The sequence below is a fragment of the Solanum pennellii genome, chromosome 6, assembly GCF_001406875.1.
Source record: "Solanum pennellii chromosome 6, SPENNV200".
NCBI classification, from domain to species: Eukaryota; Viridiplantae; Streptophyta; class Magnoliopsida; order Solanales; family Solanaceae; genus Solanum; species Solanum pennellii.
Genome location: NC_028642.1, coordinates 60315727 through 60329220, shown reverse-complemented (window position 1 = coordinate 60329220; position 13494 = coordinate 60315727). Strand labels below are relative to the sequence as shown.

Sequence of the window (13494 nt, the reverse complement as noted above, 5' to 3'; positions counted from 1 at the left end):
TGCCATCTTCTGAAAACCAAACAAAGGAATCAAAACTAATTAACGTCATAATCACTAATTAATAACTTTTCACTTTATTCCCCTTAACTTCTTCTCTTTGTTTTTTCCTTTACAGATCAGACTAGCAGTTGAAGCTGCCAGCATGATCTAAACTTTCCTTTTAGTTCAAATATAATATGAGGAAAGATCAGATCATGTGGCAGCCTCACCTGTCAATGCCATCACGAATTATTAAACATATATTATTTGTATCCAAGAAACCCTCCATCCATTTTCTTTAATCTAATTCAAAATATCAAAGAAGAACTCAGACATGCTATCAATTGGTCCACACATCATCAGAACTTGATATTGATGAAGCTATTTGAAAGTTGTAAGTAGGATTTTTATACCAAAGTTATGATTATAGAAAAGAAACGAAAGCTGATTCTTTCTTTGCACAACTACAAAGATTAGAAACTAAAGCTTTCACAGATAAAGATCATCCCACATCACATTCTTAATTCCTTGATAACAATACAGATGACCTCACACACTTTTGGCAGACACTGCATTGGAAACTGATAGTGTCATGATAAACAGTGTCATACATGCATCAACAAGCCACATACCAACAATATGAAAACATCAAACTAATATGTTCAGAAGTTCATTACATCAGATAATTATTCTAATCAAACACAACCAACAGTGCCCTGTCATTAGCTAACCCAGATAAAGAGGAAAAAACATAAGCACAGGCAATGTCATTAGTCAAATTACATCTAAGATAACACAGGAGAATTTCACTCCTTGGTGGTTTTGTTTATGAGGGACTTGTGAATGTGAGGGATGACACCGCCACCAGCAATAGTACCTTTGATAAGGGTGTCAAGTTCCTCATCTCCACGAATGGCCAGTTGCAAGTGCCTGGGAGTGATTCTCTTCACTTTAAGATCCTTGCTTGCATTACCAGCTAATTCAAGAACCTCTGCGGTCAGGTACTCCAGAATTGCAGCAGAGTAAACAGCTGCTGTTGCTCCAACCCTGCCATGGGCAGAGGTTCTGGTCTTGAGCTGACGGTGAATTCTTCCCACTGGAAACTAAAACCCCCCAAATATGTCAAAACAATTATATCAGAATGGTAGGAGGGTTCTGGAGTAAAGAAAAATCCATAAATCATTCTAGAGACAGTTTAAATGTTATGCACTTTTTACAGCTAATAGATCAAAAAATGATGCCACCTCTAAAAATATTTGATGAATCCAAAAATTCAAGGTCCCAAAAGAGTAAGATGCATCATAGTTTGTTTTTTATGTGTGCATTTTCAATGTGTCTGCAAAGCCAGCGCCAGTTGCATCCTATATCATAGTATATGGCTTGGAATGAGACAGCTTTTTATGGTAATTCACTTTGTTGCAATTATACATTGTTGAGGGCATGTTTATGCTCATAATATGCAGATCTTCATATATTCCCCAACTGAATTTAAGACCTACTATTATGTTAATTACATCCATAAGCTTATTGATTAAAACATTGAAGAGGATTATATTTGCAAAGATCAAAGAAAGTCTGTTGAAGGAACAAATATTTTGTTCTCAATTAGCTTATGGGGGTTATGCTTTTTTCATTTAAGCTCATAGTTTATTTGCACCTCACACTTAAAGCGCCAATGGACCTTAGAGCTTTTTTTGTGTTTTTTGCTTCCTTTTGATATCATTGGTTTTGTGGTGTGTGTAATTTGTTGATAACATGGTATTGTTTGATAAAACGTGCAATGGATAGACTAAAACTTTTGGAGACGAGTGTGAATTCAATAAACAGACCTTAGATTACTTGGAGTGCAAATTCAATGACAACACCATGAGACGGATGAGGAAGTGAAGATTGATGCACAAATCATACCAATAACAACAAGCTTCAAGTATCTTAGGTCCATAACACAAGAAATCAAAGATAGTAATGATGATGTCATACATGATATTAGAGTGATCTGAGTGTAATAGAGGCTTGCATACAAGGTATTATTGTGTGATAAGAATGTACCACCAAGACTTAAGAGTAACTTGTACAAAGTGGAGGTTAAATCAACATTGTTGTATAGGACAGAGTTAAAATGTAGAAAAGAAGACGATGATGAAATGGATGTGATTAGAAATGAAATTATACAAAACAAGGCAATAATGGGTATAGCAAAAGTTGGGAGAGGTAAAGTGATTAGACAAGATATAGCATAAGTCCTGCATATAGTAAAGATATGAACCAAGATAGAAAGGTACATAGAACAAGAATTAGAGTAAACGGTTAGTAGTTCCACTATATGTGGGTTAGCCTCATCTCCTCTCTTTCTAATGGTAGAAATAGTAGTTAGTAACGGTATAGTTTCTTCATCTCAAATTTGTGCTAGTTTAATTTGCTTGGTGTTTTGCCAATGGTCTATTAGATAAATTACTTTGTCCTACCTTCACCTCACTGTGGGGCTACATTGACTATGCTCTGGTGTCGTCATACTTTGGGTAGATCAATTACTTTAAACTGTCAATTGAGATTCAATGAAAATCAAACAAGATCTGACCGAAACTATGTATTACCTGCAGACCCGCACGAGATGAACGAGAAATTGGTTTTTTCTTGTCTTTCTCCTTGTTGGCAGCCGCTGCAGCTGTTGTCTTCCCCGCTACTAGCCCTTTCCCTCCTTTTCCTGCCATTTTCCTTATTTCAAAACTACACCAACACAGAAAAGCCAGATCCTCAATTTAGTCTTCAATGAAAAATGAAACTTCAACTTGTAAACATCATGGTTACAAAAATCTCAAACTATATCCTGAGTAATTTTCCAAATACTGATTACACATTCCGCATAATCGAAAGAAAACTAGTTATGACTGACTATACAGAATGACTTAAATTCATAGATCGGCCATTAGCGTCACCTGATTTTCTGCTAAATTTTCCCAGAGACGCAATAAAGTGTAGATCTGTAGAACTGTTTGATTTATTGCCCAACTCTTTTTGGCGGTTTGTTTTTGGTGGGAATTATGAAATTTTTGACTTTCTTTTCAATTTCGAATTTTTGATAAATTACCAATTTACCCTCGAATGGTTAGTAAATCTATGGCCCAAAATACAACCACGCTTTTCATTGTTTTTTATTTTTAAAAATTAATTATGCAAATGTAAATTCGACATAAATTATACTCCTTTTGAATTATGTTACATTTTCATTGTTTGTTTCAATCTTAATACTCTATTAGATTGTCAATCATAAATTATATTATAAGAATGTGGCTTACTATTTTCTTATTAGTTGACAAAAATCAAACAGACATGGTAAATAAAAAAGTAAAATCAAAACCATTTAGTAGTAATGATGACTGAATTTTATCATGGAAGGACAGTGCATGATAAAAAGCTTAACTGAAATAGATACAATAAAATATCATAAGTTGATCATGAATTGGTGCATTAATGTCCAAATGGAGATCAATTAGAGCATCACTCTCTTCTTTTCAGGATTTTTCATGTTATTCATATCGATGTCAAATCACACTGCTACATTTAAAACCCGATCCAAAAGCCATTTACCAAATTTTATCACCCTTTTTTATTCTTCCCTTAGCCTCTGCATAAGCCAATATGTACCAAATCGAGCTACTAGAAGGTATTCCCAAATCTTCTCAATGAAATTATCACTAAATCCCAATTTTTTCTGCAACTGATTCAGTACTGGTAACCCTCCAACGTGTGGAAGAAAATGATCAATTCAAGGATTGATTGGGAAATAGACATTTTGAATGAAAAATGGATGTATGCCAAATAATAATACTACTACTTATATAGGAGTTTGCTTATCAACTACCTTTTTTCTAGCATTTATTTTTTTTTATAGAAAATAAATATGTGAGTAGGTATGTATTTTTAATACAATGTGAAATTTGTGCATGAATCTACCTAGTATATATTGTACCTGAAGATATAAAGTTGGAGTTTACACTGCTGGTAGTAGTAGCTGAGGAAATAAATATTGTCGACTTTTTTTTTTTGCTTCTGAGTCCTGACATAGAAGCAAAATAATTGACCCACCTGTCATTAAATTCCAAACCTGTTTCACATTTATTTCTCTTTTTCATTTAACCACCACTTGAAAAAATATTTTTTTTTTCCCTCATAGTTTAAGAAAATAAAAATAATAACTGAATCTTCTAATAGTAAACTAAATATATTAAGATGTTATTTAATTTTGTGGATGAAAAATTGAAATTAAAAATTGTTATAGTCTTTTTGAGACAAAATGAAAAAAAAAACAAAACAAGATAAACAAATGAAAGCAAAGCAAAGCAAGTAATCACGAAAAGTATTTAAGTTTTATTTTATCTTTATTTATATTTTTAAGATATAATCACTTTTTTTTTTTTGAATATTTCCCTTGTCATTTTTTTTCAAAAATTGACGAATAAGAAAAAAAAGAAGATAATCATCATATTTTGAGCAAAGATTGTTGGTTTTAGCCCAACAAACGAGCTTTAAGTTCCACATAATTTCAAGCTCATTTAGCTTTGGGTAAATCACATAAAAATATAATAGTATGATAGCGTTTGATCATAAATTTTTAAATATTTTAACAAATATTATTTGTGTGAAAATTTGGATGAAATTTAACTATGTGTTTGGCTATAGTATTTGGAGAACATATTCAATTTTTTAGAAAAAATATGATTTATGCTCATAAATTTTAAAAACTATCAAAATTAACCATAAAATTGTATTACAAGTCAATTGGATTTTAATTGCAACAAATAACAAGTGGTGTCCATGACACTGGAGCAATGTGGTAGCTTAGAGTGAATGCAACAAGCGTTATTTCATACAATCGTGAAGTAGACAAATCACATGCCTTTGTTACCCTGAGTCGATTGTTCATTATTTTCATCAACGACCATATTATCACCTTCATATGTAATACAACGCAAAATTATGTAATCACTTTCATATGTCATCACTACTTTGGTGTTCACCTAAAAATTATGTAATACAACGCAAACAACTACTTTGGAGGGTGCTTTTGTAAAAGATAAAAGTTTGGTATAAAAAAATTAATTTTTAAAAGATTTCAAATAATAAGATTTGGCTCAATCATTAAAAAAACTAGTATTTGAGATTTTGAAATATTTGTCAAATAAAAATAAATTGTATAGACAAACATTAATTAACAACTTTTTCCTCAAATATTACTTGAAAAATTTTATGATCGAACGGACTCTAAAAAAATAATTATCATATGATATTTCCAACTAAATATAGCAATTCTTTTTAATTTAAAAATTTGTACAGTGAAATTTTGTCCATCATCACCTTTTCCTCTGTCATTTTCTCTTCCTTCTCTTCTTTTCTTTCTTTTTATTAGTATTCTTTAATATTTATTATATTGCCATATATAATAAATATTTTTTCATAATGGCATATTTATATGATATAATCATCACCTTTTCCTCTGTCATTTTCTCTTCCTTCTCTTCTTTTCTTTCTTTTTATTAGTATTCTTTAATATTTATTATATTGCCATATATAATAAATATTTTTTCATAATGGCATATTTATATGAGATACTCGACTTATTTTCATTATATATATCATATATTACTAAAAGCATGAACAAAAAAGTTGAAAGTTAAATTACGATTTTACCCTTTCTACAAATTAAATTATTATAAAATATTTAAATATTTGAGTGTATAAATTTAAAATAAAAATTTACATGAAACACACGTGCGAAGCACGTCCTCAGAAACTAGTATATATATATAAACGTACGGAATACTGTAAAATATTTTATTTGCTTTCAAAATTTATGCATGTATTAACTAACGTTAAATATATAATTACAAAATATAGTAGGTACTAATTTCTTTAATCAAACTTGTATGATATCTTTTAAATTTTAAAATTTATCCTATTTGAAATTTCAATTAAAATTCAACGAATTGACTTTTTAAATTGAATTGGTCTAACTTAGGCCTCATTTGTCTGCACTCAATGGAGGTATGTATTTTAATCATTCAGATTCAGCCCATTAAGTTCATTTGTTTTGTTTTTTAAAAACCTCTTAATGGATCTGAAGAGGTTTGAACGAATCAGATCTGTTGGAGACTTTTAACAACATTCAGAATCAGTTATCAAATAATAATTCACCGCTTCTCTGCTTTGGACGTGCTTTTTTGTCTCATAACTAAAAACTTTATTTCTCTCTTTTCTCAATCAAACATCATTTTTTCCCCTACTGAACCTGTAAGTTTTCATAAATCCTTTCAAGCATTTTTTTATATTAATAATTTTCTTGTATCGACGTGTGTCAAGAACATTGGTTGCAATAATATTTAGGTTTTATCTAGATTTTTGAATGAAAAAATAGTACTCCAAATCATGATTATTATTTTTTTTTAATCAAAAGTGATATATTTTATTGAAATGAAAATTTTATAATATTTTATTAATATAATGTTCAATTTTACTTGCGTAAACAAACAACATTAATTATTATGTGTTCAGATTTAGAGACCACATCTTAATATTCATATGTATATTCAGATCAAAATACCCAGATCTTAATACAAATCTTAATATTCAGATGTATATTCTGATTCAGACCTCGAACTCTTAATGAAAACAAATGAGGTCTTAGAAGCAAAGTCATCTTACTTTCTTCTTAATAAAATGTCTTTTAGGATCGTCTATTTATTCATATATATATTTATATGAATATATAAAATAGCTTATTTAATCACACAATATATATATAATTAAATAAATAATGTTATGACTAACTAGTACCTTAAAATTAAAAAGATAACAATATTGATGTTATATCTTTTTATCCTAAAATTATGATACATCTCAAACGGAACAAATCCTAATTTGGGCGGCAAGAATCTCCAATTATGCTGTTTTGTGAAACCCCAGAAGAATGCCAAGAAAAGATAGTGGATGATCCTTAACCTGCACCCTCCGGCATGGCTTCTGTTTTTATTTTCAAAAAGATTTGTTCTTTTTTCTTTAAATGTTGTTTCTTACCTCTACCCAACATAAAAAATGAAGCTTTTTTATGGAATCACTCTTTTCTCTTTCATTTTATTATTTTTGGTACCTGGGTCTTTTTCCTTTGATAATTTTCATCAACCGTAAGCATTTTTACTTAATTTATCCTGAAGTGCCTTATTGTTTGTTTTTATAACACACTTTTTAAAAACTACCCACTAATGTTTGTTGTTGAGCATGAAATGCTTCAAAGTTTAGTAGCTAGGTTGTTTTATTTTATTTCGGCATTTTTTTTTTTTGGAGGAACTCTCATCAAACTTCAGATTTTTCTACATATAGAGATAATAATTGTTTTTGCTATCTTTATATTGTTGCTTCTGATGTTGTATTTGACAGGTTTCCCATTGTAGAGCCTGATTATGGTCACACAAAACTTCGCCTTGCCACACAAGGACTTGAGGCAATACAGAGGATAACAACACCCATTGCAGCTGTCGCTGTAAGTCTTGCATTATCTATTTTGTTTTGAGACTTGTTGATATTATTTGATGCAGATTTGAGTTAATATTAAATAAGTTTGGCACTGGCTCAATATGTTAATGCAGATGCATTTTGTTAATTAACAGCTATATATACTTGTTATCTAAATTTGCTGTTGCAACTATCTCTTTTTGTATTATAACATTGATGGTAGAATTTTACCAGGTGATTGGTCCATATCGTTCAGGAAAATCGTTCCTTCTTAATCAGCTTCTTTCCCTCTCTTGTAATGAAGGTGACTTGCATTTAAGTTCACAATTGTGCTTTTACTTACTAGTTTCATGCATTTTTTCATAAGCGAGCTCTATGCTTACAGGTTTTGGTGTTGGGCATATGCGTGATACTAAGACAAAAGGTGTGTATGCATGGTTTTGCTGGAACTGTTGGTATTTAGGAGATGTAGACATTATTTAATATTCCATTTCCCTATTCTTCCAGGAATATGGGTTTGGGGTACTCCAATAGAGTTGGACATTGATGGAGTTACAACTTCTGTTTTCTACCTTGACACTGAAGGTTTTGAAAGTGTTGGAAAGTCAAATGTATATGATGATCGGTAATATGGAAGTCCCGAGAGTATATATTTCCACAATAATTTTATTTTTGTTAAAGAACATAATGTGTGACTAGTCATGTTTTCTATTCTTTGTTGTTCAGGATTTTTTCCCTTGCAACTGTTCTGAGTTCGGTGCTTATATATAATCTACCTGAGATGGTTTGTTACTCTGTTTACAACTTTTACTTTCTTTATTTTCGAGTGCTTATGTTAATCCTGTTATATTTTACTTGTATATTAACAACATATGTCTTTTAGTTTTTCATGTTCTATTGCAACAGAAAAAAGAATTACCTGTTGGTTATCCATGAACGTTGAGTGATTGAATGAGGATAGATGCAAGTTGTTTCTGTTGAGAACAATTAATAAATAGAAGTACTCATCTAGAGTCTTCTTCAAGCTCTGTTGCATTTGGCAATATATAAATTGGTTGAGTTAGATATACATTTCTTTGTTATGAAGAGTGTGTTAGCTGATGCTAAATCATATCTGTGCTACTATCGTGCAAAATGTTCTATTCATGATTCATGTAATCCACGTGTGCGGCCAGCACATATGCATGCAAAAGTTAACACAAGAGTTGATTGTACTAAGCAGTTTGTGCTCGACTATTCTTATCTAATATATAGATTGAACACTGGTACCTTATCCTAATATGGTTCAGGTTGTGACTCTATGGGCGGCAGCTTATATAGTACTCGCATATTGGCCTACAAGCAAGAGCGACTTCCTTAATTGTGTTTTGTGCGTTTGTTTTATGTTTTAGATCCGTGAAGCTGACATATCGCGACTATCATTTGCCATTGAACTTGCTGAAGAGTTCTATGGAAGGTTCAATTCTAACCAGTTGTTTCAGAAGTTTCTTGTTTCACATAGGACTTTTTGTGTTCTAAGTTATTCACAAAAGATTCTTTTCTGACCCTGTTGTTTCATCCATGTTTATCGCTCTCCCTGGAACCCAGAGTGAAGGTAAGCATTTATATTTGATTAATTTCAACTCAACAAAAAGGGACAAAAGAAACAGATAACTTTATTAACAAGAAAAGTGACATGTTTATGAGGTTGCTGTTGTGTAGGGGCAAGACGTTGCGTTCGAACCAGCAAAACTCCTATGGCTTATCCAGCGTGATTTTCTACGTAAGTAGAGAAAAAGATGCCATATATGTTCATAACTGCACTTATTAATGCGAATGTCGTGTATTTATGGAATATAACCTCTGATTGCAGAAATTACCTGATACGTTAAAAGCATATGTTTAGGTACTAATAATTGTATTCAGTTACATGGAACTCTGTTAAAGTATGGTCATTTTTCCTCTGACTACCACCGAGGTGCCTTTTGTTGGTCTCCTATTCCTTCTCTTGGAAACTGTCTAACCTTGTATTATTAACAGAAGGAAAGTCTGTGCAAGAAATGGTCAACGAAGCTCTACGACGAGTCCCTAATAGTGATGGTTGGTTAGCTCATCTTTATTTGGACATATAATAACTTTGGAATCTATTGAATAGTTGATTATTGAATAGTTGATTATGGTTTACACTTTTCGTTTCTGCAGGCGACAAAAATATTGATAAGGTACCTTTATGGATGGCATTATGCAAATTATAAAGATACTTGTTTAAACATATATATTTTACTTGTTGCTGTTCATTATATCAGGTGAATCAGATTCGAGATTCATTAGCAGTAATGGGCGACAATAGCACAGCCTTTAGCTTACCACAAGTATGACTTACCTTTGCTATGCATCAATCTTTTCTTCTTGATTTAGTAATGCACAACTTGCTGCAGTGACAGTAGTTGACTGGGATTTGCTTAAATATCTTCTTCTTCTTCTTCTTCATTGTTAATGCACACTGAGGATATTATATAAAACTTGATTTCTTGTCAGTTGAGCGTTTTTCCTATTAGAACTTGGAATGATGCATCACCACTCTTAGCTCTTCTGCAGCCTCATCTTCAGCGTACGAAGCTTTGTGACATGAAAGATGTTGAACTGGATCCTGATTATGTCAAGAAGAAGGAGCAATTGAAAGAAATTGTTGCATCTATCGTTCGTCCAAAGATTGTCCAGGGTAAATTTCTCAATGGGAAGGAGTTTGTATCGTTCCTTGAGCAGGTGTTAAAATCTCTTATCTGTTAATTCTCCTGGTTTTAGTTTAACTGCTTTTGGAGAGAACTGATGAGATAGATTGTTCTTTTTCTCTTTAATGGTAAATTGGTATTAGATACTTGACGCCTTGAATCAAGGAGAGATTCCATCTACGGGCTCCCTTGTGGAGGTTTTCAACAAGGGTATTCTAGAGCGTTGTTTAAAACTGTACACCGAGCAGATGGCTAAAGTGGTTTTACCAATGCAAGGGGAGTCTTTACAGAAAGCTCATGAAGAGCAGAGAGACACAGCAATGGAAGTTTTTGAGGAACAGCATTTTGGTCGTCGCCATGCAAGGAAATCAGTTGATCAATTGGAAGAGGACATTGAGAAGGTTTTAAATTTACAGTAGCAAACATGGTTTTAATTATGCATTTCTACAAATTTTACTTAAAAATTCCATGTATTTGCAGGTGTATAAGAATATCAAGTTGGCAAATGAATATCAGTCCTCAACTCTGTGCGAAGCGTTGTATACTAGATGCGAGGACAAAATGGATGAACTTCAGGCCCTCAGACTTCCTTCAATGGCCAAATTCAACGCTGGCTTCCTCCAATGCAACCATAGTTTTGAAAGAGAATGTGTTGGACCTTCTAAAAGCAACTATGAACAGCGGATGATCAAGGTTTTCACACACTTGCTTGCTTTTTTATCATAAAGATATTTCTTAGTCTAGTAAGGGAAAGAAATAGAAACATAATCAATTAAGTAGGATGTACATGCAACTGAATCCAGAACCGAAACCATCAATATGGAAACTTTACCATCCATAGAGAATCTAGAGGTGCCCTACAAAGAATTACCTTTCCTACAGAAGACAAAAAGTCACTTCATCAATGAAATTTTGTCTTCAGTTGTTTTGTTTAATGTGACCTACTGTAAACAGTGTATCTTTTTTATTATGCAGATGTTGGGAAAGTCAAAATCTGTATTCATTAAAGAATATAATCAGAGAGTGTTCAACTGGCTGGTGGTTTTCTCACTTGTCATGGTGGTGTTAGGGCGGTTTGTTATAAAGTTTTTTCTGGTTGAGATTGGTGCATGGATACTGTTTATCTTCTTAGAAACGTATACGAGGATGTTTTGGTCTGCTGAGTCGCTTTACTACAATCCAGTCTGGCATTCTTTTCTGGCAACTTGGGAATCACTTGTGTATAATCCTATTCTTGATTTGGACAGGTAATATACCTTGTCAAACACTTTATCATTTTGTACTTCCATTTTCTACCCTCAAAGTTTTAAGGATGTTTTTTTCCTTAAACTTGGTGTCTAGCTAGTCAAAGACTGCAATATAAATATCAATGAGAACATCATTCATTTGTTATTTGGTGTTGCAGATGGGCAATTCCCATTTGTGTTATAGCTGCAATATTTGTGTTTTATCGGCGATGTTACGGAAGAATGCAACGTGGTCCTAGGTGGTCATTACCTGTGTACAGCAATCAGCGAAGATCAGAGTAAGTGAATGGTTTCCATTTTTATTACAAGGTCGGAGTCAGATGTAGGGCAGGTTTGAAGGTTCAATATATCCCAGCTAGACTATGTATACATAACTGTACAGGTCATAAACTTTGTTGTAATTCTTACAAATTAATTGCCATGCACACATACATAGCTTCAGAACACTATGACGTGAAAGAGTGCCAACTGATTGGAATTTACTTGTTCGATACAAAGTTGTATGAATATTTTCTTTTGTAAATAAGGGTTTTATATTCTTAAATTTGCATAATTTACTCTAATTATCCCTTCTGAAATTTTAGAGGGTAGTTTACACATATACTCCTATTTTCTGATGGTGATGGTCTTCAATTTTGTTCTTTAGCATTAGTTTATATATTTAATTTGTATTTTAATATAATACAAGCTGTGTCTTACACACAAGTTATGCTGCTTATTCCTACAAAAATTATCACCAGAGGCACAAGTAAAATTAAGAATCCACAAGACAGTTTTCTAGACTTAGGTCGTGCAAATTAAATTAAATTAGATACTACAACAAAACAAAAGTTCTCTAAGCTTGCATCTTGCAAAATTCAACAATCGATAAGGGTACTTTTGTTTGTACGCTGAGATAAAATTTCTCTAAACCTGTAAGGATTCTCAAGTTTGTTCCAAAACATTGATAACAACAAAATCTTCTAATTTTTTTTCTAGACTCTAGTATTCAATTTAGCAATTGAGAATTGAGTATATATTTATGTTCGTATATATATCCTTTTTGAAAATACACAATAAATTCTTCAAATGAAAATAAATAAAAACTTTATTATGTACAAGAAAAGTTGATCAAACTTTACTTTCGGTTAGGATAAACTGTACTGGCTCAAATAAATAAATATAAATAGAGTTAGATATACATTTCAAAACTGAATCGATCAGATCTATAAGCTTGCTAAACCTTTAGCTTCAGAGCCTTTCATAATTCTTAGCCTTTTGCAAGAATTAATGAACATATCCCAAGGTACGTCGCCAGCAAGCATCCAATCACCATCTTTATCTTCATAAGTTGGTATATAATTACATCCATTGTATCCATCTGTTTCTGAATATACATCTGAATTTTATATATATAAAAAATCGTAAGACTCTAATTAAAAAAATTGACTACTATAATAGATATGTTAAAACTTACCAATAGAGCACTTGAACATGTTCTCTAAAGCCTTGAGTAATTGTGGATAACTTTTGTAAATAGTAAGATCAATTTTCCTTAAATAAGCCGCACCATCCATGCTCACTTTAACATAGCTCGCTTCTAAAATGTTCTTTCGATAGGATCGAACCGGTGGCCATCCAACTACTTGTGCTCTGAAATAATTCAGTTGTTAGTATAATTAGCAACAACAAAAAAGAAAAAAAAAACAGATATAGATTAAGTTAATAAGTATACTTACTTTGGTGGTGGTTCATCATTGTTATTCCTATGTGATGAACATCTTTTGTTGCTAATTTTACTTGTGGATGATGGATCTGTTCCAGGTAAACCTAATCTTAGCTCTGTTCCAGCCATTTCCATTTCTTTTAATTTCACGGTGAAAGCTGAAATATTTCCGGTGAAGAAAATGATAGTTTGTGAATGATGAATGCAAAAAGAGGGAATGATACTCTTATTTATATAGGGTGTGGCATGGCATGCCAAAATCACACGCCCCTTCAACCCACGCGCTTCTAACAAATCAATTTTACTGTGAATAATTTTATTTTACTCTATAAATATATGATTTTAA

The 13494-nt window shown here is 32.0% G+C and overlaps 3 protein-coding genes across 3 annotated transcripts; 1 reads left to right on the top strand and 2 right to left on the bottom strand.

The window, feature by feature from the left end:
* Positions 1-553: 553 nt before the first annotated feature.
* LOC107021307 (probable histone H2A variant 1) lies at positions 554-3020 on the bottom strand. Its single transcript, XM_015221945.2, has 3 exons — positions 2916-3020; positions 2574-2706; positions 554-1082 (listed from the first exon to the last, which is right to left on the bottom strand). Exons 2-3 carry the CDS (start codon positions 2688-2690, stop codon positions 786-788), a joined length of 414 nt encoding a protein of 137 aa, XP_015077431.1. The 5' UTR covers positions 2691-2706; positions 2916-3020; the 3' UTR covers positions 554-785.
* Positions 3021-6827: 3807 nt separating this feature from the next.
* Positions 6828-11981, top strand: LOC107021836 (guanylate-binding protein 5-like). The gene is made up of 17 exons (XM_015222555.2): positions 6828-7157; positions 7411-7513; positions 7720-7789; positions 7871-7909; positions 7993-8110; positions 8212-8269; positions 8877-8941; positions 9073-9079; positions 9187-9247; positions 9505-9564; positions 9667-9686; positions 9771-9836; positions 10063-10230; positions 10340-10597; positions 10677-10889; positions 11172-11443; positions 11602-11981. Exons 1-17 carry the CDS (start codon positions 7069-7071, stop codon positions 11723-11725), a joined length of 1791 nt encoding a protein of 596 aa, XP_015078041.1. The 5' UTR covers positions 6828-7068; the 3' UTR covers positions 11726-11981.
* A 531-nt stretch (positions 11982-12512) lies between these two features.
* Positions 12513-13364, bottom strand: LOC107021028 (auxin-induced protein 22D-like). The gene is made up of 3 exons (XM_015221598.2): positions 13162-13364; positions 12900-13075; positions 12513-12821 (listed from the first exon to the last, which is right to left on the bottom strand). The coding sequence occupies exons 1-3, from the start codon at positions 13281-13283 to the stop codon at positions 12649-12651; spliced, it is 471 nt and encodes a 156-aa protein (XP_015077084.1). The 5' UTR covers positions 13284-13364; the 3' UTR covers positions 12513-12648.
* Positions 13365-13494: the final 130 nt, after the last annotated feature.